This window comes from Dendronephthya gigantea, unplaced genomic scaffold (genome assembly GCF_004324835.1).
Source record: "Dendronephthya gigantea isolate DGI-Jeju-01 unplaced genomic scaffold, DenGig_1.0 000001F, whole genome shotgun sequence".
In the NCBI taxonomy this organism is placed as follows: Eukaryota; Metazoa; Cnidaria; class Anthozoa; order Malacalcyonacea; family Nephtheidae; genus Dendronephthya; species Dendronephthya gigantea.
This window is the reverse complement of record NW_021163011.1, coordinates 3,469,465-3,493,023: the sequence shown is the minus strand read 5'-3', so window position 1 is coordinate 3,493,023 and position 23,559 is coordinate 3,469,465. Positions and strand designations below refer to the sequence as shown.

The window sequence follows — 23,559 nt, the reverse complement described above, 5'->3', positions numbered from 1 at the left end:
GCCGTAGTCCATGACTCCGTGCGCGGTCAAATTCAAAAATGGCGACGTTGAAATCACTTAGTGAATCCTAAAAAAGTTTTAAACCGGTTTAAACATGTCTAAAACTGAGCGACTGCCCTTCTGTAATTCTTGTGGTAGTTCTGATTCTAAATATCGTTGTCCAAGATGTGACGCAGTCTCTTGTAGGTACGTGTTTATTCGCATTTATATAAAATTATATCCTATCATAATTTATTGTTGGATATCCCAAGATAGACTCCATTAGCGTGTTATTTTTGTTTAAATTATATCACAGCAGGGTTATTAACTTATTGGCGAGCACACACAAGACTCAAGTAATTATAATTTGTCTTTTCCCTAAAATGCACTGTGAAAAGCACATCACAAACTGCTTCCCCCCCAGGCCCCACTTGCCCTTCAGAGGAGGGAACACGGGCGTGGTAATGTTCCAGGGGCCGGTTGTTCAAAAGCCGGTTAACGCTAACCCAGGGTTAAAAATGCCTAATCCAGGGTTAAATTTTAAACCTTGGTTGATTTGCGTTGCACAAAGCTCGGTTAGCGTTAACCCTGGGTTAAAATTGATAAAAAAATTAACCCTGCTAGCTAGGTGGGTTAACTTTTTAATCCTGGGTTAACTTCGATTCAAAATGGATGAATAAGGAGCTGAAGCACGTAAACACGTATAATTCCTCATGAATTAAACACTTTTGAAAGGTTTTACAAATAATTTCGACAGCAAAGAATTATTTAAGTTTGACTTCGTTCGGTTTCAGCTGATGTATTGATTTATTTATCTTCGCTTCAATGCAATACATGATAAATGAATACAACCGTACAATTTGAAACATCGTAATCGAAATATTTGTTTCGGATGCCAAAATTCGATTCTTTTGATTGGCAGCAAGTGGTAAGGTTACGTTTGTTCCTGAATTTTGAATAATCAAAGAATGCCTGAAATTTTAAAATAGGTTGTTTATAATTTGCTTGATTTTGTTTCACATCGACATTGTTTATCATACAAAATGGCCTTTGATTTCGAATCTTTCCAAAATTCCATGCACGGAAATTGCTGTTCGAAACAACGTCCCTTCGACCCTGCCCTCACGGCATATAATCTTTCGACTAACAATATATCCTCGTCGGGTAAAGTTTTGACGTTCGTTTATTGACCAATCGAAAACGTTCTTATATCCAATTTAGTCATTAAAATACATTTAATCTTAGGTTAAATATTTTAACCCTGGGTTAACTAACCCTACCGCTAACCCTGCTTTGAACAACACAGTTTTAACCCAGGTTTAGCTAACCTAGGGTTAAGGATTTTAACCCAGGTTTAGCACTAACCCAGGGTTAAATTTAACCTGCTTTTGAACAACCGGCCCCAGAGGGATTTTAAAATTTTTTGGAATATGCATGCAAGCTTTCTAATATATATCCTTGCTAATTCTATTAAAATCAAATAAGTAATTCTATTTTGTAGAACTACAAAAATGTTTGAAAACAGCACATATGCTCTTCCATTTTAGCTTAGCCTGTGTTAAGAAACATAAGGTGCTTAATTCTTGCTCCGGGCAACGAGACAAGACAAAATACATTAATAAAAGTGAATATAATGAGCAGAACCTTCTAAGCGGTAAGAGTTCATACAATCAAATTTTTAAATTTTGGGCCTCTCAAGGTTTATTGAAGTGGATAAATACAGTACATTTATGCAGAGCCACTGATTTTTCATCATGGTAAATCATTTTTTTAATTCAGATTATAGACTACTGGAGGAGACAAACAGAGTTGTAGATAATGCTCAGAGGGACCACAAAAGGAAGAAACAGTTCTTTTCCAGCAATGTTTGTATTCAGATGCCAAGAGCTACTAAAATATTGTTTATTATAACTAGCTGTAAATACAAAATAAAATCTTAGGCAGCAATGCTTATATCATCGGCTGAACATGTGCCTACCATGCCTGATTGAGTTAAAATTGTCAGACATAAAATCAAAAGTCACAGTTGTCCGTTAATTAAGCCATTCCATTCTACCAAGGCTAATTAAATTTAAGACCAGTTGCTGGGCATGATTTGTAGTACAAGCACTAGCTGTAAGGAGCTAAATTTGCACCTCTCCTGCACCCCCTCTGGACCTGCATTCTCCAGCAAATCCATTCCTGATTCGCCCACTTAGGCCACTTTACTGGTTGAAAACTTTGTTAAATTTAATCTAGTGTCTAATTTAATGTCAATTTAGGTAAAAAGACTCAGAGTTGAGGCAGCTAAGAAAGGGGTTAACCTTAGGTTAATGCCAGTCAGTTTTCAGAAAAGAAAAGAAAACACAAGTTTTTTTCACTTTAAGTAAGTTATTTGTTCGTTAGTTGGCATCATGCATACGTATGTTTTACTAATTGCGTAGGTATGGAACGCACCCAATTTTATCTGTGCCATGACAAACCATTGATTGTAAAGTAAATAGGGCTTGAGGCTCTTCTATCTGATAAGTTTTGAAAAATCAACTGCATTTTTTGCATGAACAATCATTTCATAATTTTAGGATTACTTGATTTTAAGCTTGATATTGTTACTTTTTAGAAGTAAAGTTATAATGTGGAGAATAAAATGGGAGTTTCCTCAAGCAAATACTCATTATGTCGAAGCAAAGTATGTATATATCCGTGTTTAATTTTGTGAGAAGACGATCAGCATAACTACCTGTTCTTTCCTATAGGCAATCAGAAAATGTGCTGATTAAAACGCTGTTGGAAAAATACTTAGATCCCACCAATGCAGATCCTGTCTTCAAACAGAAGTAAATATTTACTGTTTTAAAATTGCTTCCACATTGGGGACTTCAAAAAGAGCATCATAGTCCTTTTAGCAATAAACTATTCAAAAGCCAGTAATTTAAAAATCTATTGATATATTAAGGCTTAGAGTTTATCGTGATGCTGAAATTGGGATATTTCTTCAAAACCACTCCACCCAACAAAGAAGGTACTGTATATACATACAAAGTTCCATAAATACATTCTAGATATTAAAAATCAGTAGACAGGGTGGCTATATGCTTTATAAGCATAATTTTTTCTGTCCAAGTTTACTTCAACTAGGAAATATAAAAAACCCATTTCTTTTCGTCACTATCTTCGTTTCCACTCAACCGCTGCAGATTCCACATGGCAATTTTCCTTACTTTAGCTTCTTCAAAATTGATACGTTGGTAACTGTGAAAGATGCATTAAAAGGAAAGATGGTAATTGAGTATCCGACATTTCATGTCGTCTTATCTCGTCATTTCTCAGAATATCCAACAGATATATCTGGCCCAAGTATGTATTTCGTGTATACACATTGATCACGTATATTGTATAAGGTTGCTTTTGATCGAGAACTTAAAGCCCTAAGCCAAGGAAAATTTATACTTTTGTTCGTTTGCATGATTGTTGCGTGATGATCATTAATTTTGTACACGACATAGTTTGCTCAGTCTTTGTTTATATATTCTAGTTGTGAAACGGGCAAGAGTGGAAAGCCAGAACGACAGTTCAACCAGCGAAAGCGACGACAGTTCTGGTCCGTGTTTGGAGGATCTCGGAAGGGTAAAGAAGTGTGAGAAGGAAACAACGAATGATACGTTGGAGGAAAAGCTGGAAGAAATAAACAATCATGGCAAAGATGAAGTGGATAAAGTAGAATGTGTGGAATGAACGGAATTACAGACAGAAGTACCAGGCAAGTGTTTATATTCTCATTTAATCTTCTCATGTCTTTTTAAAAATACTTTTGTGCGTGAAAGCTCACCATGCACACGTCAAGTTTCCCAATCTCTGATGCTTAGTGAGTTTTCAATCGCGCTACAATTTGGTACAAAGTTTATTTAATTTATTTCATAGTTCAGTTTTATTATATTTTTTACTATATATGAATTAACACGGGAAGCCGCATACTTGCATGCATGACCATCCGTTGGGCCTGCATGACTGTCCGAGGTCGTTAACTACAGTACACATTATGAATATACATATTTGGATTATGCTTCTATATAGTCTCTTCATGGTGCTTTAAGAGAGCTGTACGAAGGAATAGCCCAGACGTTAGATTGTATTATGATTAACAATCTTTGCCACAGGTGGCTTTATCCAAGGGAACAAACCTTAAATATACGAACTCGTCACTGTATCCATGGAGAGCCAAGGTTGTTAATGACTTTCCGACGGTTCGATGTCTTACCCAGCATATGCACAGACTATACTCTACTGGCCTGCGCATTTGAGAACATCAATCCAGCACCAAGCAGTGTTAACTTGGTTGAGACGTCCATTTCTTTATTAACTATACAACACATGCAATAGTAAAATAAAAAAAAATATACGAGATTACAATGGCAACTGCTGAGTTTATGGATAAAAAAAAACAGTGGCAACTAATGATGCTTTGTAACAGGTTAATCAAGATCTGAAATATTGTCGAAAGTGACATAGATTCATTAAAACTGGATAAGGTTTTTAGGAATTACTGTTCTTTTGTATTCTATATCGACCTTAGATCATGTCTTTCCATTATAAAGCGTGCTTTTTAAAGTATGTGAAAATTTTACGACTGAGAAAAAAATGCTGCAAGTTAAATTATTGCCTTTTAGAAGTACCAAAACGAGGCTAGTCAATCTCATTCACTAAATTCTAGCGCGAGCCTCCCGAGAGGCTCTACTTGAACTGCCTCGTCCCCAGTCGCTTGCAATTGCAAAAAAGTGACTGTGAGGAAAGCTGTGGCCACGCGGGAATGATGGGCTACACGATTGCAGTGTTGTTTCGCTACACTGACACAATAGGCTAGTTGCATGAGATATTTGGTGAGGCCAAATTTAGAATTACTCTTAGTAATGTAGAGAACTATTTAGATCCTTACATTTTACATATATGCAGTGCAATCCTTCTGACGCAGAATAATCGACGAATATGTCCCCGACAACCCGATCATCCATATCAGTCACCTTTTCCGGAAAATAAAAAAAAATTGTTTTGACTCGGTCAAAATGATAGATCTACATGCATCGCACCCAAGAAATAGCCTTGGGACACTGTTCTAGTTACGGAGTATAAATATAGCGTCCTTAAACGGCAATTGTTCAACATCAATATTCTGTGCTATATAGTTACTATATACTACAACAGTCTGCAATTTTATGTGCATGCAGAATTTACCTTATGCCTTCCAATGGAGAAAAACATCATTGAAAATGAACCGTCCATACTGAGTATTCGTTCATTTGAGCTGTCGTATACATTAAAATACGGCTGACACCAAGTTAATCTGCATGTGGACAAAATAGGAATTTTTCCGGAGATCGTTTGCAGGGGGTATAGCTTTGGCGCCAAACCAAAGGGCATTATGATTAAAAGAAATATTATCAGTGCATCTAACAAACTAGAAGAGGAAGGGGGGCGTCTGTGAATTTTCCATTTCCCGTATAATCGCAGAGGCATATTTTGATCGATGGATCACAAAAATCCCATACACTATTTGATTATCTTATAACTTCGATGATAACGTCTATGTGCGGACGATTGGTGCATGGAATAATTTTTGTTTCTTACCGCTGACTGTATAGCATGCAATAAAATTAAATCAGGACTAGCGTGTCTTGACCTACGTTTTCGCAATTCATATATTGCCACTTACGTCTGCTGTACAGAACCAAGGAGAGAATTTGGAAGTAGTGTAGTTTGTGATCTCATTGTACAAGTATTACCACAAGGACATATACATGAAGTACGAGAAGGAACATTGAAGTTCACCAATCTTTTTCGGTCGTTAATTTCACGGAGGGAGAACTGACATGGCGTATCTGGAAGAATGCATGGCAATAACGTTCGTTTAAGCAAGCAAGCATGGGCCTACGAGGCAGAGGGCGAGAACTGCAGCCGCCATGCATATATTTGGCAATTTTAGGTAGAAAAATATCTCTAGTGAACTTTTTGTGTTTCATACCATTTAAACAAATATACGCATGTATGTGAAGTGAAAAGTCGAGTTCGGTATCGTGTCATCAATGAACCGCCCCGATTTTTCCCGAACTATATGGCGGGAATTTTTTAGCTGTAAGTATATTGTGTTTATACCTTGCTTTATTTCATAATAATCCGTCTTTGTTCGACTGTCGGTAACTGTATACCTTTTTCCATCTGAAGCCGAAAAAAAATGTAAATTAATCGAAATGGGTGGGATAATTTCCTTTGCCAAAGGGTGAAATTGTCTGAATTGCAAAACATCAATTTTATTACATCCTCTCAGTTTTTTTAGATCATTATAAACCTTTTTTGTTTACATTCATTATAATTCCAGTGAGTAATGGCGAAATCCCCGTGCGTTTTTCGGCTTTCAATCTGGTTAGGTCGACATAAAGCCTAGTTTCCAATTGCATGGTCGTAGCTGACGAAAACAAGTCATTGCCGAAGATCTTCTAAGGCCTATGGCCTGTTTTCCACTGTTTTAGACATAGCGTATCTCATTTTTTCAAAGTAATTAGTTTTAGCGGAATACCGGAGGAAACGAAGGAGAACGTTATACGCTACGCTTCGCTACAGTGATAATCGGGTTGAATTGAAATTATTACGTCAGCACTCTACTACATCGATCGTCTAGCCTATGATGTGTTCAAAACTCAGCTGCGACAAATACCATTGAATGGAAACCAATAGAAACCGCCCCTTCATTCATCCAATCATCACATTCCTTTCCATACGCTGCTTTTTAGCTATTACTGCGCTCTGTCATCCGGCATATAGCTCACTATGATAAAACACCGATTATACAGTACACAGATTACTGAAATAATTTTGAAGCGTTCGCATCATGCATGCAGGCATCTAAAACACCTGCCTTAACGTAGTGATGGAAGTTTGAAAGAAAACAAGCTTATATATTTTAATTGAAAAACCATTTTATACACGCCACAACGATAGGCGAAAACTCGTGATTATATAGTGATTAAATAAATACAGCATAGTATTTTGTTGTCTCCATAATATTGTCTATAGATTTTGTTTATAATGTTGTCTATTCTGACTATAGTAGGAATGATGATCTAGACGCTATAGTATAATTATATATATAGGCTGTTAGCGTGCGTCCCAAACTATATATATAGACATATAGTGCTAAATTTTTAGCATTTAAAGACTCGCATCGAAATTATGATACAAAAAAGCTAACTGAATTCCTAGCTTTCGATCATTGCTCTTTTACGACAACATGTCGAGTATTTAAAACGTACCTCCAAAGCGGTGAGACTTTTCCTGTATGATAATTTTATCTGCATTTCTAAACATATCCAATTCAATTACTTCTTCGCACGCTCGACCATCCTGAAACGAACTCAACAATACAGAGTCGGGCTGGTCGGTAATTGCTGCGTCCATTTTGAGAAAATAGCGTTATACGCGGATAATCTCTGACTCAGTTTTTAAACACAAGTAATCAATATCGAAAGTTGTTGACAATAATTGGTCTGCGCGAAAAGTCATTTACTTTAGCTACCGGACGTTGTGCCCTTAATTTTCCTATGGCTATATACTGGACAGCTTTCCACCTGCTCATTTAATATAAATGATATGCTTGCAGGTCTGAAAACGCCGAAGATAAATCCATACAATTCTTTTGAAGAAGAATATGTCGGCTTTAATGAACATGTTTTCAATGTTTTCAATTTATGTTTTTATTCATGCAGAAGCGTTTCGTTGTTTTTTTTTTAATCTCGTTCTCTCTTATAACTATGACATATATTGTCTCTCGTTAATATTAATTTAAAATTGCTCAGCTTTTTCCAGATGCGCGAACACGATTTTGCTTTGTAGCTATACAATGAAAAAATAAAAAACACCTTCGGCTTTGTCTGACAAGTATCTTCGACTGTGAATGCTGGCGGGAAAACCGTATCGTGGGACAGAGAATTCCGCATGATGACAGATGAGCAATATTGCACTCGCGAATACAAATACTAATATTAACCTTAAAAATTAAACAGAATAAATGCAATGTATTTTATCAGCGAATCTCACAGCGAATGAGAGTGTTTCTACCTGTTCAACATAAATGTTGCATGCATGCCAAGAGCGCCCGTAGTAACATGCTATAGACACGTTTAATTATAAATTTCTAAACGTGTTCGTGCCTGTTGTAGAAAGATCTCATTATGCGTGTATGCATGTGTATAGTCCTTAGTTTTATATAATTAAGAAGTTTGATCATCGTTTTGCTGGCTCAGTGGGATATTGAATGGGAACGCCACAGAAAGGATTATTTATTTTGGCAAATTGATATCTATTTCTTGTCCGTTCGATTCTAGCTATACATATGCATGGGATAATTTTGAACCGGGCGAGTATAGAAACTAATCTAACACCACAAAATGCATCATAAAACGAGTTAAAGTTTGCTTGAAAATCTAGTATTTACATGCAGTATGTGAGATTTGTCGATTTCGCCCTGTATAGCTGTATCTTTCACAGTGAGTTTCACACTTACAACACTTTCGAATCAAACTTTTCAGTTTTACTCTTTTACATTAATAGCGGTTTTCCACTAGGCTGAATTTTTCGACAGAACGAAATTTATTACTTTATTTTTCTTTCAATTCTGACCGGTCAAGGAAATCCGCTACGCCTACGGTGGAATTCTTACAAAATTTAAAGAAAACCAGAAGAAAACTTTCGTTCCATCGAAAAGTTTCGTATAGTGGAAACTGCACTTTCTGGTGTTGGATTATTCTTCTTAATTGTCATATCAAAATTTAGTCTAGGTGACCATAGGCGGTATGCGTTGCATGTAATTAAATTTTTTTTATTGTTAAAACTCTTAAAGGCACGGAAACGTTTTCATTTTTCATCTACACACGCGGGATGGAGTCTTTGTATTATTATTATTAACATAAATGTCATGCAACCGTTACGCTGGTCAGGGTAGAAAGACGGCTTACACTTTTTTACAAAACACAACTTTAAAAATATATCCGCGTATGGCTAGTAACTATATCTCCAACGAAATACATTCACATTCCTTATAAGCCTGCATGCAAGCATTGTTCCATTATATGGCAATGTTAAAAACGTCAAACTCAGATGTTTCATCAGACCAATTGACCAAAAACGCCTTTCCTTAATTAATGCTCTATATGCATGGTCGGCAGCCAGTCACACGCGATGTTCAGTTTTTTTCAAAAACCGACATACTGTTCAAGACTATCTGACTATATGTACAGGCTAACTCGAAAAAATAGCTGTATTCCTGAAGCTTGAATTGTCCCTAAAAACAACAAAAGGGAGATACTCGTATTACCTAGTTGTTCAATGCATCTGATGAAATTATCGATAACGAGTGTGTGTGACGTCTCGAATCTTTAATTTTAACTGGTCAGTATTCTGGGTCGGAGGGGGTCCAGACTTCGTACACAGACGCTTTATCAGCGTCCCCACCACCACGAGTAAAGACCCTGGGTACGAGGTTGCTTTATCAGAAGGTTGCATGCATACATGCAACTATTATATAGTATATTCTGAGAAGAGCGAGCTTTTGTCAGCACCGATCATTAGAATAAGCTGAATGCAGTGAATGTTCTTTTATAAATAAAGCCTGGGTAGTGGGTACATGTCTTCGTGCCGGCCGGCCGGTCAGTCTTAACTGAATGGATTATTAATTTTGTTTTGTGGAAACGAAGCGACATGAGCTGTCTGTCCTTAATGTAGTAGCCTGCGTGCAGTTCCCATGCATTAATGTAGCTGTTGCGCACCGTACAAAAAGCACAATGTTCAGAATTTCAATTTTTACCTGATGCTGTTGTCATGTGTCTTGTACTCCATGATAGTGTTCATTGGTAAACTAAGCACACGCTTTAAAGTATCCCTAAAACCATATAAAATATTTAGCTACAATTTTAAAACAATTTTCTCTTAAAATGTTCTTTGATAGATGAACGAGTGGATGAATATTCATGTCACAGTGAGATAAAGAATGCTAACTATTAATTCACCCGTTCACATGCATATGTCAAAAACCTAAAGACGTTCAAAATAATATATTTTACCTGATTCTGGTGGTTACAGCCTGATCACTGGATGTTCGATTCCATACGGATATAATGTCTTCCTAGATAAGATTTAAAATGCAAATTTTAATACAGTTTGAATTGTGTACCATGAACACGTAAGTCAATTTTAGTCTTAATTAAAGGGAACATAGATGACCTTGGTATGTAAATTAGAGGTATTTCAATGATTACACAGGGTAATAGTGCATTAAAATCAACTTCGGACAATTACATACCTGGAACCTAATAGAAATAACAGCACCACAAATCTCATCACCAACCATAAATTGCTCACCTAAAATTGCTAATATCTAAAGCAAACATATGTAGAATAATATTAACAAGTTGCTCCACAGTTGAAGCACTTTTTTCACATCAAATAATCAAATAGAACAGACTAAAGTGCTACATAGGTGTGCACAGCATTGGTTAAAAATATAAGTATAAGGAGTACAATATTTTGCAGATCATATATTATATTATTTATATATATACTAAATATTTTAGTTTTAATGTGTTGAACTCTAAACCAAGGAAAATGTTTTTACTTCTTACCAGATTTTCCCAGAATCGTGATGCCAATCCTTTCTTTAACCTCACAATCCACTTCCCACCACGCTTATTTGCTTCGTCCTACAGCAAAATTCAACAAAGGTTATTCCTGCATTGAAATATAGTATAAACTATAGTTAATCCTTATACATTCACAATAAGGTTACCTCCCACATTGGTTTAATTCCATCCTTGAAAAGATGATAGTCACAATGACCAGTTAACTCACTAGGGTGAACCAACCAAATGTATAATGACCAAAATTGTTCAACCTTTAAATAAAAATAAAATATTGAACAAACTCTTGTAATTATGTAATCCTCCTTAGAATGGTTGCTATAAATTTACTTGTGATCATTCTGGCCAGGTCAGCATGCACAATTTATTAGGTGCAAACATAAATTATATTTTGTTGTAGTTCTGTTTTTTGATAAGCTATTTGATGTGAGCTATATCATTATAGTATTATGTTTTCCTTTTCATATATTTTATTGTTAACCTTAGTGTGGCATATGATGCACTAATTGTTGTAAACATCAGTCACTTTTCTTACAGATGCAAACTTCCCAACAAGTTTTATATTGTCTTCATAGTTGAATTGTTGTTTCCCTGGTGGTCGTTTTGAAAACCATAGGGCATAAGGAAATTGCAGCTGATGTTCACCCTCTCCGATCACTAAAGGTTTCACCTAAAGTAAATCAAATATATATTTGGTGAAATGTTTTAATTAATTAAATCTATAGTATCTCTTCTTAATTAAATCTACATTAAAAACAAATTTAATAGTGCAGTATATTCTAATCTAAAAAATAGTATATGAATAGACTATGGTATGTGAATACAATATTAATTGACTAGCAATCATAAAATATATGAGCAATTGCTGTAAAAAGTATGATGAACAACAACCGCAATTAATGGCGCAATATTAATTAAAGCAATTTGAATTTTGCAGCTCAACCAGATCCTCTTTAGATAAAAAGATTTACTTCTGCTCAGCATTTTAAAAGTTTTCCTTTACTCCCGGTAATTCGAGTTTACCATTACATTTAATTCAATTTATTTATACTATTACAAGCCATTTAACCTTCTCTTTCTGGTCACTTTCTTCTCCATTATTTTGTTCATCAAAAGCAGCTTCCTCACCACTATCACTATTCTGGGAATCCTCCAGGTTTAATCTAGTTTATAGATGTAAAAAAGTATAGTATTTTTGCACAACACGTAGACGAATACTCTGTTTTAATTACTACAGTTTCATTACAGTTACTCATGACTGTATTTAAACTTTAAAGTATATATTTTTAGTATATTTTAATAACTACAGTATAAAAAATACTCACGCTTCAAATTTATTCATACTCTTGCAAAATTGCGCAGGATATTAATGGAATCTAAGAGTTAGAAGTGGTTAGAACAACAAACAGATAAACGAACGTAAAATATTGTTTTGCACCTGATTTGTTAGTAAACAAGAAACTAAAGAATCTATTGTTTACTCCAAAATATATGAGCCAGCACTATGCTGGACAGCAGACTCATAAATTACTTGATATACGTCAAAAAAAAGCGAATATGCCTGTGTGGAATTGATGATGCAGAAGACACTTGCGATCACGAGACACCAGGTAAAAAGTTTGGCCAAGAGATAGATTTATCAGTTTACGATTGCAAATTGGATACTTTGCAGTTAATTTAAAAACATTGGATAATTTAACTTTCTTCTTTGTTATATGCAGTTTTGAGGCAACAAAGATTCACACCTATCAGACAAATTATCAGTAATTGCAACACGTGAATAAAGTGATCATATATTTTTGTGCACCTTTCAGAAATAAACCGTCTGATATAGTGGGTATAGTAATGGCAAAGCGTCTTGTGACTATCATTTTGCTGGGTCTCCTTGCTCATGAAGATTTAGCAATTATCCCAAGGTTTTTCCGAGGTCGACCAAGAGGTCGGGAGGGAATGCTTGGATCACCCTTGGTAAGCCATAAGGTGAATCTACCACCAGAACAGTGGTTTACCCAACGTTTAACACATTATAATGATGCAAACAAAGCAACCTGGCAGCAAAGATATTGGTACAATTCAACATATTGGAAACCAGGTGGACCTGTCTTCATCATGATTGGTGGAGAAGGCGAGGCTAACCCAATATGGATGGTTGAGGGTACTTGGATCAAGTATGCCCAGGAGTTAGGGGCATTTACCTTCATGCTTGAACATAGGTTTTATGGTCAGAGTCATCCAACAAAGTAAGCAATGAAATATTAATATTACCATGATATTTTCAGTTCAAACGATCTAGGTTACTGTTAGGCAAGTATCTCAGTTGTATTGTGCATAAATAGAATAATGATAGTGGATCTTTAATTGAAAGTAAAAAGTATATGGGAATGGAAATGTGAAATGTACAAATGTATAAAGAGAGACCTGACAATTAAAGTCAAGGATTCTCTTCGACATGATGATGAAAATGATTCAGTCACATATATAACAGGAATATTGTTTTGTTGTTTCCAGGTCATTTTCTGCTGGCACAAATGTTATATTCACCTCATTTCCTGTTTTGATTGCCATTATATAGAGATACCAGTGTGGAAAATTTACAGTTTCTTAATAGTGAACAAGCACTGGCAGATTTAGCGGCATTTGTTCAAGAAATGAACATCAAGTTTAAGTTGACTGGCAGTAAATGGATTTGCTTTGGTGGATCATATCCAGGGTCTTTATCTGCCTGGTTTCGATTGAAGTTTCCGCATCTTGTCACCGGTAAATGAAATGTGATAATGATTTTCAATAAAGCTGGCTTTTTGCCCTACAGCGCATAGATTATGATCATTTTCAGCAGGCTTCATCTTTGCAGGCTAAGCAAAGACAGTATAGTAATTCAATTGCAACATACACAAATGATATTTTCGGGTTTTTTCCCGTCCTCTGCAAATTCATCAAAGCTGCTTTGAAAGGGTATATGCACAACTGCTACTATGCTGCGTTTTAGGTGCTGTTGCAACAAGTGCACCCGTGTTCGCTGAACTGAACTTCAAAGGCTATTTAGATGTTGTCACAGCATCCTTACAAACAACAAGTTACGGCAAAACATGTACAGACAGTATTTCAAGTGCCACGGAAAAGATCCAGTCGATGTTAACAAATGACGAAGGCCGGCAACAACTTTCTAAAATCTTCAGGTTTGATAATTGTGTTGGTTGTTGCTTGAAGGTCGTTTTGGGTCGTTTTTTGCAGCTGCGATGACGAGTGGTGGATGGAAAAGAGTTTCATTATAGCTCTATTATACTGTGGCATTGCGTTCATGCACAATACTGTTACATCTAAAGAACTATATGATATATTTTTCGTAGGCTTTGTGATCCGTTAAGTGATAGTGATGATGATATATCCAATTTTGCCCAGAGTATAGCAGGGAATTTTATGGGCGTCGTACAATACAATAAAGATAACAGAAAGTTTGAGGTAGAAAACACGTAATGCATTTTGCTTGTGCCCCTGTTCACATATTTTTATGCATGTTTGCCAATTTTAAAACTCAATGAATGAAAACTATCCAACTGAAACACAGCACACAAATTTGCTACGTACACAAATAGACTTTCCTTACTCCTTAGCGACAATGCTGCAGGTATGCAATTAATGCAAATGTTTCTAACAAACATGCAGAGTTCTGAGAATTCTTAGACTAGATTAATACATGGTACTGGTAAAGCAGGTATGAGATGAATGCATGGTGCAAAAACAATATTGTATGTTAATATATTAACTTAATTGCTGCATGGTAATCTGATTTAAAACCGAACCAATCTGGATTTTTATTGTGATCGCATCATATCTTTAGGGGGCCGTAGGCACGAGTATCACAATCGATGTGTTATGTAAAATCATGAGCAACCAGAGTGTAGATGAAGTAACTAGATATGCGAAAGTGAACAGTTTATTGCTGGATACCTATGGAGAGAAATGTCTTGATGTCAACTTTAGCGATATGATTAAAGATATGAAGGAAACGTCATGGAGCAGTTCTGCGAGTGAAGGAGGTTAAAATTTGTAAACTTTAATCTGCTTTACTTAAACGTTTGAACTTTACTGTTTCCGTGACCCTAACTGTTCAATTATAGTTTCTGATTATACAAAACAAAAGTAGTTCCCTAACATATATATTTTAAGTCCCACCCCACTTGTGAATTATCTGCAAATGAATAATCACACCTTTCATACCGCTATTAGCTAATGTGTATGCCTTGTTTATTACTACTCAATCAGAGAGCGATGTACAGAAGTTATTTCGCGATACATTGCAATTTATTTAAATTTTCTATGATTATAATTATATTTAGCAGCTATATTTAGAAACTCGTATATCATATGCAATTGTAGGTAGGCAATGGACGTATCAGACCTGTACGGAATTTGGGTTTTATCAGACAAGTGATTCTACGAAACAACCATTTGGAAATCTTTTTCCATTGAAGTAAGTAGGAAATCTTGCCTATACTTTTCTTTATTCCTTTACGATGATCTTTTTTATCTTTTATCAAGGTTCTCCATCAAACAGTGCATGGACATTTTTGGTCCTTCATTTAATGAGACAGAGATTATGTCTGGCATTACAAGAACAAATACAAATTATGGCGGAATGAAAATCGCTGGTTCAAAGGTAAATATTATTGAAGCCTTCATTAGAAATATCGGCTCAATTCGTGCATGCATTTTAATGCTCCTTGTTAATTCTTAAAGTTTAAACATAGTGTGTACATCATTCAGATTGTTTTCCCAAACGGTTCCATTGATCCTTGGCATGCTCTTGGTATTACAAGTGACGTTACATCGGAAGAGCAGGCTATTTTTATCGAAGGTAACAAGTAACTGTATAGAACTCAGCCTAATGGTCTGTTCAGATTATCAAATTGTATAGGCCCATTTGCACTTGCGATTTTTGCTGCGATTTTCTTCTTTTGATAGATGTGAACGAGTGAATTAGTTACTGATATTCAAATAGTTCTAAAACATCAGAGCATTCGTAACTAATTACTCGTTCTCAAGTGTAAACCAGGCCTTATGATCCAACTAACTTCTGTACCTAGTCTGCTGACGGCTAAAACGCTAGTGGATTTGGTTTAGTTGATTTGCTGCCTATATATTCATCAGAAGTGAATTGGATTTGACAAAATTGGAAAAATCGTGTAGTGAACGTATGTTAAGATGATCATGAATTGGGAATCGTCCTCTAATCTTCTCGAGTTTACCATTCATGGAAACACAAACGGTCCCCCCCCCGTATGCTTAGTACTGGACAAATTCAGGGATTTCATTGTTCTATATACACACGCAGGACTATACCCATCAAATATTACATTTTTTGTGTACAAAAAGGTACTGCCCATTGCGCGAACATGTATCCCGAGTTGTCAACAGATCTTCCCCAGCTGATTCAAGCGAGAATGAAAATCAAAGGTCATCTGACGAGCTGGCTCAAATCATCCAATCGTGCATAAAGAAATCTGACTGACAAATAAAGTACAGTGGCAAATACAATTGTTAAGTAAATGCGACAAATTAGTTGAATGAACAAAGAGCACTGAATATCAAAACAACGATTTATATACAGGGACTCTGCGCCTCAGTGTGGTGGCTTGAAAAAGATATTAATGTAGTTCAAGGAAAATAATTTCAATTTTCATCAAAACAATCAAGTCATGGTACAAGGACAATTTATTTTCATAGTTTGATAAATTAAAATTATATTGATGTTGGATTGCGCAACCACTGATCTGCTATAAAATAATACTGATTTTACCAAGAGCCAACTATAACATTTAAAATAAATCCCGGCCTTAAATATATCCATTAGATATTCCACATAAAATTAAATAACGTAACAATCCATATAGTAATTTTTGTTTGTAATCTCGAATCTTGTCTTACGATCGATAATTTAATTCACTTTATTTTCTGAGCCAGTGAACAATAGGTTGCGCATCAGTATTATTTTCACATGTGGTTGCCTCAACCATATACAAACATCACGTATTCCCGATTTCAATTTTTTGAAAAACTCTGGTATAAAACGTATGCTAAATTTATACTGTATGTCTTTTGTGCATGTTTAGCTCCATACATAGCTGTTAACAAAATTGTTCTGCATGGGTAACAAATTGTGCATTATTTACTGAATTGATATAAGAAAAACTATATCAAAATGATTTTTTAAAAACCAAATTGTATATTCTTCATATAGAAATAGATTTATGGCTACGTGAATTCATCTTCGTCCGGCAGAAAGTTGAAAACCTCTGCGGCTTTTTTCCTTTTAAAAAAAGATAAGAAAACGGTGATTTTTAGTTTTTTACCATGTGTTTTTTATGCAAAGCAAGTTATAAAGATTGCCTATATATAACCACATACCGTAATAATAATCTTTCACATTTGGGACACTTTCCTTCAACGAAACATTCACGATGATAGCAAGAGCCACAATCTGAAAATGGATGACTACCAATTAACCTTAGAAAATCATCTTTAAAGGTACGAGAGGTTGTTTGACTTTCAGAAAAGCATGACATAATTACTAGACAATAGCCAAATGCATTGTGTATACCTACCCGGGCATTGACTACATCTTTTCACTTCAAATGGATAAATTATATCTTCACCGTTTTTGCAGTACTCGCAAACGAAGCCCTTGGCTAGACACAACTGGCGATGATAAATAAATAAAAGAATTTAAGAGATAAAAATGTAAAATTTTAGAGATAATTTTGTCTTGCAGCAGTGAAAGAAAGGCCCGAGTCAATTTTACCTGACACGTCGAAACGTGATCCAGCGAACTGTTTACAGCTTGTTCAAGACGTTCACGAAATACACCGCTTTTAACCTTGATAAGGTAAATAGAAAACACATCATTGCTGAATGAACTAAAGCTATTGGTAGTCAGTAAAGCCTATTAGTAATCAGTAAACTATTTCTACATTAGCTGCAATATGCACTAAACTCGTATATACTCGTATATAAGTAGGAACTCAACATTTACTCTGTGTCGCTAATGAGTTATTAATGAGTATGAAATACGGGTCAACAATTGCAGATTACAACATACCTCCAGAAGGTCACGGATTGAATATAAGTGAATATCGTCCATAATGTAATTTGGTAACGCATTTATAAGTTCCAACAACCTTGTAAAGGAGGAGTAAGGGCTTATTCACTATGGTAAGACGCATTTAGTGAGCAGCATGCGAGAATCATTGTATTACCATTATATCTTGGCGTTATATATGCTAAAATGGTGAGCCGAGGAATAGTTTTTAAATCAAAAACTCACTTAACAGCGTATCGACAAGTTCGGAGAAATGACGCAAGGTAATGCAGTTGAAGGCGTAAATGCTAAAATATAACATAAAAATAATTCACAATTTAGATGGTTGACTGATTGCATGAATGATTGTGTTGGATGGCAATGTTTCAATGGATGAACGCCTGACCACTGATCGAAATATTTGAAAGCAATTTCGATTCATCAAACCTTAACACCGTCGATTTCCTTCACTTTTTTATACAACGTTTTATTGATGGCCTGAATGTTGAACAGCGGATCGTTGTGCACTCTACTAAGCAAATCACGAGCAAAAGTAGACACTTCATATTTAAACATTGTTAAGGAAAGTCAAAAGGATGTGCATGTAATTATCCCTTACACTCTGTAGAAACAGAGGATAAGATAAGCGCATTTGCATTTAAAAGGATATTCTTTGAAGTCCCATCTCTGAATAATACGACCAGGGATGACTGTCGTTGTTGACGATCGACAAGTATAGCAGAAATATTTTCCTAAGTAGTTGCAGTAGCGGAGTTTTTTCACGTATCCTACATGGAAGAAATAGAATTGTCGCCTTTTGTCTGGTTATCATCCATGCATGTGGAATGTGCATGGCTGGACACAGTTATAGCTATAAACATTGTCCGCCCATTTTTTGACTCAAGAATCTATCATAGTTGTCTTGTCCGATGTTATTTATATTATATATACAGAAGCAAACGTTTATTTATTTTGACCGAGAAGTATGCATGTTTCCCGGTTTTAACTTTAATTGTATAAAGTATAAATACTACGCCCAATTCACAAGTACGGTAATATAACCTTGTAAATTATCAGCACAATTATGTTTATAATCGCCAAAATCACGTAATTCGTATTCAATTTACCTGGTTCAACACGCATTCCACATCCAGCACATCGATATCCTTGCTTTGTCATCGCCTCCTTTCGTCTAAAATAATATACTACAGTCTCAAAAAAGTTACGTCTTTTTAGAGGGAGGGGAAGGTAATGACGCCTACTTGATACAGATGCGCATGTGAGCATATTTGAATGGAACTTGCGCACTATAAATTAATTTATTATTATTATTACTTGTTGCCAGGGTCCCCCAAAAGTAATAATATTATAATAGTATATATATAGTACAAATTAAAATAGGGCATAAATGTGACTCTGCAGGGAAAAGTCCCCCATTCCCTAAACGTTTTTTCCCCCAAAAAATTCTCTGTAAGTTCTTGCTGTTCGCTCATTTCAAATTATCGCAATATTTCAGCGGTATTAAAAACGTACAGTTTCGGCTTACTTTGGATTAGATGGAATGCTGAAAATAATTTGCTGTCTCGGAGGAGCCCACTCTAGATTTCCTCTCAGACGACACTGGAAAGATTAATGATCGATATTAGTTCAAATTGTTTTTCTTGATGTTGGATCATTGCTATATAGTATCCTATGTCATTTCTTACTGGTAAAGATGTTCGTCTACTGAAATTTTCAGTCGTATCGTACAACTCGTCATCAGGTGAAACGGGAACGGCGGTGGGTAGGGGTAACAAACTCTGTGGAACATCATGTTCTGAGACCATCCACTTTAAATCTTCTGAAGTCAAGTTTTTCCTTGAAGCAACTTTCTCCAGTAAACATAAGGCAACCTGCTCAGCTGAGATCGGAGAACCACTTGTCTCGAGAGGTGATGAAGTGTCTAATGAAATCTTGGAAGGAATCATATTTTGTTTCTCTACACGCTTGTTTAAATTGTTACTTTCAGGACTGGCAAGTTCACTACTTGAATTGTAGTCACTGTCGACTGATTTCGAGATTTCCTCTACAGAGAAAGAAAATTGAAAAGTCAGATCTATCGTAGTGCACACGCGGCTAGCACATAGCGCTTATTTATTTGAAGAATTTGGTTTGACTTTGAAATTCAGATGATCTTAAGATTGGTAGCAGCGAAAGGGAGAGCTGTGCCTGATATTTCGAGCCTATTGCGGTATAACGAGAACTTCGACGTTCAATCATACAAATTTTTATGGACACAAGAAAAGACAGGATTGAGCATCCTTAATACATCGACGAATTTTGAGTACCAACATGAATATATAGATTCAGTCTCAAGACATTTTTATCAGCATGTTAGTCTATAACTGTGTTCAGTAGCCTTTATCCGCAGAAAGATATAGATTAACTTGCTTGATGAAAAGCTAGACCCAGGAGATCCGGATGATATGCTAGTGCCAGTCTTGCTAGAAGAAGACACCGTCTCTTCCTTTTTTGATTGTTTCCTCGCCAATTTTTTCTTCCTGATTTCAGCGCGTAGTTGCTTGATCTCTTCGTCACTTTCACCGTCATCATCGTCAACCAGGTCTGAATAACCACTCTCGTATTTCATCTAAATTGATCAATAGACAATACATATACTTATGTAGCTATCATAATAAGCAATTTTTGTCGGAATACGGTATTTTTGCAAAGTACGGAACACTGATACAATCGACCTATAAGTTGGAGACAATGATCCAGGCTTCATTGGGACCTCGATACTTCGATATACGGGATACTTCAGGGTGCATTGATTGATATTTCAAATATATTTTTGTTCACATGCAAAGAAAAAATTGTTGGTATGGTAGTGGCAAGTGAAACCAGAACAATTGCTATAATTCTAATGAGATTTTACCTGTTCAATGGCGCAGATAAGAGCCTCGGAGATACTAAAATGCGCGTTTTCCTAAACATAGCAAGAATATTGAATTAGAGATTATTTGATAAGTACATTTTCTTTTCTTAATTGTTTTTTGACGATGCTTCTAAAATTTGTAGCCAAAGGTAAATTAAAATTAGTAGCTATGTTTCCACTAGTATCAGTGTAGGAGTTCATTTTGCAAGGTAAGCGACATACAGCGCGTACATTCAAAGTCAAGCACACTAGATAGATTCGTAGAGAAATAATGTAAGAGCGTCATCTTACACGATCAAACTCCTGACACGAGTCATACTCCCTTGACGACAGAAAACCAAGAACAGGATTGTCGCTTGAACGAGATGAATGTGGCAATCCTAAACTACTGCCGTAAAACTCTAAATGAAATAACAATATTTTTGAGTTCAGAAAAATACTTTTGAACAGTTTTTGAACCAACAAGATTTAGGGAGTTCGAAGCTCGTATGAAGTACATGAAACCTAGCAAATCTGGCACTTTTTAGCAACTGATGTCATATATATGCGCATCTTGTAACGTCTTGGTAATAACAGTACAATTGCACCAAAACTAAACTACATAAGTGCATACCACTGTGCACCCACCTATAAATCCACCACCATTATTTTTAACAGATTTTTCTATACTTCTAACTATACCTTCGCTACCTGCAACATCGGAGTTTGTTGGTAGAGATGTCGAAAATGTGTCCGCGTTGTTACTTTTTGACCCATTGTGTCCTCCGTCATCGAAAAATGGCTGCCTTGTTGTTCCAAATGGCCGAAAACGATGAAATTGATCAGATTTTGATCGATAATGACCCAGCTTCTTTTTCTTATCATGTTCGCTCAGTCCTGTCGTATTTTGGCCCTCGTTATTTCTCGAGTCAAAAGTCAAACTTTCGATCGTCGAGTTTGAGGATATCGAATCCTTGCTAGGTCTTCTTAGAAGTCTTTCTGACTCGGTTTGGGCATTCCGTAGTAGTGTTTTAGTATTGCCGTCTTCATAAGGTTTCGTAGGTAAACCTCCTTCGAACCACCTCACTTCATTTTGAACATCCACAGGCTCAGTGGCAGCTGTGAATGCTGCAGTAGCCAGAACTGTTTCATCAAACTTGGGCTTAGTCTTCTGTGTTATACTAAGACGGGAGGACTTAGGCACGAAGATCTCGTCTCGGCCGTCGTTTAATGACGGGAGTTCTGGATCCTCCGATACACTTGGTCTGTCTTTCTGAAAGCCCTGCGAGGAAGATGCGTTAGACGCTGTACTTGGTACACGATCAGACCGTACGTCGGGTTCATCATTCTCACTCATGGAGTCGCACGAAGAGTTGTCATCATTTAAAGAACCATGATCACAAAATTTCTTTCGAAAAACTTCTAAATATCTTTCTTTATTTAACTTGACGGCCATAAAAAATCATAAAGACATATTTAGCAATTATAGCTATGGCATCCAACATTTTCCTTTAAACTTTTGAAGAAAATCACATAAGTGATATCATGCAAATTCAAAACATCATAATGGGGTTTTTCATTGATGAATTAAAGCCTTACCAGTGTATAATCAATAGTTGTAGGAAGCAGTGGATTATCTTCTTCAATAGCTCTTAAGCAGTGTTGTAAGGCCTGAAAATGCGAAATACTTCGGAGGAATGCAAACTCTAGGGAACAAAAAACAATCTGCTAAATAATGATACATCAACAACTATGAATTTGCAATTAAATTGTGTCCAGTTTTGGATCCAATACTTTTTGCAGAAAAACTTTGTGCCTCTCTTCAGGTACTATGTCTAAATTTTGGCTCAAAAGCCTGCCTAACTATCCATTAAACCAAGGTGTGTTAAGCAACATTGCTAGTTCATGAATACTGTACATACTGTAATAGTATTTCTTGATACGTTTTTTCTTATTTGTGAACGCAACTAAATTTCGAGATAAAGTGTGATTCAACAATGATTTTTGAATCCATTGATTGACACTGTTAATATTATCCTCTCCGCTGTCTCTTTTTCGACTGATCTCTATTAAACAGCTCAACAGATCAGTAGCGCCAAGTTTGTTACGGGATTGTCTCTATAATAATATACAATGATACATGTTCAACTATACAAAGAATGCACATGTTCAATAAACAAAGAATGTATTTTGGTTGCCAAATTATTAATTCTATTTGCAAAGGAAGAGTTAGCTAGTAAAATATTTGCATATTTTCTTTTCCCTTTTGGGTAGAATAAATAAATTAGTTCAGCTGGACTATTCTCATTTCGAAAGAAAATATGCTAATATTTCACTAGCGAAGAAGAAAATATGTTAATATTTCACATTTCTATTTCTCTGCAAGTGGAAATCCACCCTTATACTAAAACACTAATTCTATTCACAACTTTTTGCAGGTCATTGCCCAGATTGATCTGGGTAAAACAACAAAGTCATGAGCAATTCCAGACTGCTAAGTGCGGGAATTGTTTCAGATTTTGCAAATTTTTATAGTGTATAATAGTAGGTTTTTAACATTTGGAAATCTGATATTACAGTTGTGCTACAAATATTAGATACTTTCTACACTGATATGCATTGATTTGGGCAATTTAAAAGAGAAGTTGAGTTCTAATATACACGGTGCTATACTCAGTTGATTGCTGAAGCATTATGTACATTCTATTTTGTGTATTTATTGTGTAATATATTTTGTATTCACCACAACAATCCGAGACCCATGGGTTAAAACCTGCTCGACATTGTCGGAAATCCTTGCAAGACCTCCGTAGGTAGACCAAGTAATATGCGAGCCACTGGCTAACAAACCATCAATGGTGGATTTTATTTTCAGGAGAATATCACATCTTTCTGCGGCATGTCTTAGTTCGCTTTCCTCGTCATTATCGGCCATTATTTTTGTTTATTAT

General features: G+C 35.8%; 5 protein-coding genes across 8 annotated transcripts; 2 read left to right on the top strand and 3 right to left on the bottom strand.

Annotated features, from left to right (window-relative positions):
* The first annotated feature begins 30 nt into the window (after positions 1–30).
* LOC114525122 (box C/D snoRNA protein 1-like) lies at positions 31–10,792 on the top strand. 3 transcript variants are annotated; one of them, XM_028546347.1, is made up of 10 exons: positions 31–186; positions 1,527–1,633; positions 1,759–1,844; positions 2,241–2,344; positions 2,579–2,647; positions 2,715–2,795; positions 2,915–2,980; positions 3,185–3,315; positions 3,494–3,718; positions 10,626–10,792. In XM_028546347.1, the coding sequence occupies exons 1-9, from the start codon at positions 95–97 to the stop codon at positions 3,691–3,693; spliced, it is 936 nt and encodes a 311-aa protein (XP_028402148.1). In that variant the 5' UTR covers positions 31–94; the 3' UTR covers positions 3,694–3,718; positions 10,626–10,792. The 3 variants fall into 3 exon arrangements, with proteins under 3 accessions (XP_028402148.1, XP_028402151.1, XP_028402138.1); XM_028546350.1 differs by lacking the exon at positions 10,626–10,792 and adding an exon at positions 4,116–4,198; XM_028546337.1 differs by lacking the exon at positions 10,626–10,792 and adding an exon at positions 4,033–4,112.
* LOC114525150 lies at positions 4,208–8,164 on the bottom strand. The gene is made up of 6 exons (XM_028546374.1): positions 7,260–8,164; positions 6,106–6,168; positions 5,666–5,831; positions 5,188–5,296; positions 4,892–4,976; positions 4,208–4,318 (listed from the first exon to the last, which is right to left on the bottom strand). The coding sequence occupies exons 1-6, from the start codon at positions 7,402–7,404 to the stop codon at positions 4,233–4,235; spliced, it is 654 nt and encodes a 217-aa protein (XP_028402175.1). The 5' UTR covers positions 7,405–8,164; the 3' UTR covers positions 4,208–4,232.
* LOC114525142 (eukaryotic translation initiation factor 4E type 2-like) lies at positions 8,164–12,107 on the bottom strand. Its single transcript, XM_028546363.1, has 9 exons — positions 11,963–12,107; positions 11,707–11,800; positions 11,173–11,307; positions 10,787–10,891; positions 10,623–10,700; positions 10,304–10,378; positions 10,065–10,126; positions 9,809–9,883; positions 8,164–9,286 (listed from the first exon to the last, which is right to left on the bottom strand). The coding sequence occupies exons 1-9, from the start codon at positions 11,977–11,979 to the stop codon at positions 9,244–9,246; spliced, it is 684 nt and encodes a 227-aa protein (XP_028402164.1). The 5' UTR covers positions 11,980–12,107; the 3' UTR covers positions 8,164–9,243.
* A 65-nt stretch (positions 12,108–12,172) lies between these two features.
* LOC114525057 (putative serine protease K12H4.7) lies at positions 12,173–16,433 on the top strand. Its single transcript, XM_028546269.1, has 10 exons — positions 12,173–12,247; positions 12,452–12,877; positions 13,210–13,394; positions 13,624–13,813; positions 13,985–14,096; positions 14,476–14,674; positions 15,015–15,108; positions 15,177–15,294; positions 15,402–15,492; positions 16,011–16,433. Exons 2-10 carry the CDS (start codon positions 12,483–12,485, stop codon positions 16,130–16,132), a joined length of 1,506 nt encoding a protein of 501 aa, XP_028402070.1. The 5' UTR covers positions 12,173–12,247; positions 12,452–12,482; the 3' UTR covers positions 16,133–16,433.
* Positions 16,434–16,468: 35 nt separating this feature from the next.
* On the bottom strand, positions 16,469–23,555 carry LOC114525036 (run domain Beclin-1-interacting and cysteine-rich domain-containing protein-like). 2 transcript variants are annotated; one of them, XM_028546257.1, is made up of 18 exons: positions 23,352–23,555; positions 22,531–22,726; positions 22,208–22,314; positions 21,311–22,052; positions 20,921–21,030; positions 20,630–20,680; positions 20,143–20,341; positions 19,419–19,777; positions 19,259–19,332; positions 18,840–18,904; positions 18,383–18,500; positions 18,160–18,280; positions 17,959–18,020; positions 17,734–17,812; positions 17,437–17,511; positions 17,240–17,333; positions 17,043–17,115; positions 16,469–16,944 (listed from the first exon to the last, which is right to left on the bottom strand). In XM_028546257.1, exons 1-18 carry the CDS (start codon positions 23,541–23,543, stop codon positions 16,890–16,892), a joined length of 2,772 nt encoding a protein of 923 aa, XP_028402058.1. In that variant the 5' UTR covers positions 23,544–23,555; the 3' UTR covers positions 16,469–16,889. The 2 variants fall into 2 exon arrangements, with proteins under 2 accessions (XP_028402058.1, XP_028402060.1); XM_028546259.1 differs by having other exon boundaries at positions 21,320–22,052.
* Positions 23,556–23,559: the final 4 nt, after the last annotated feature.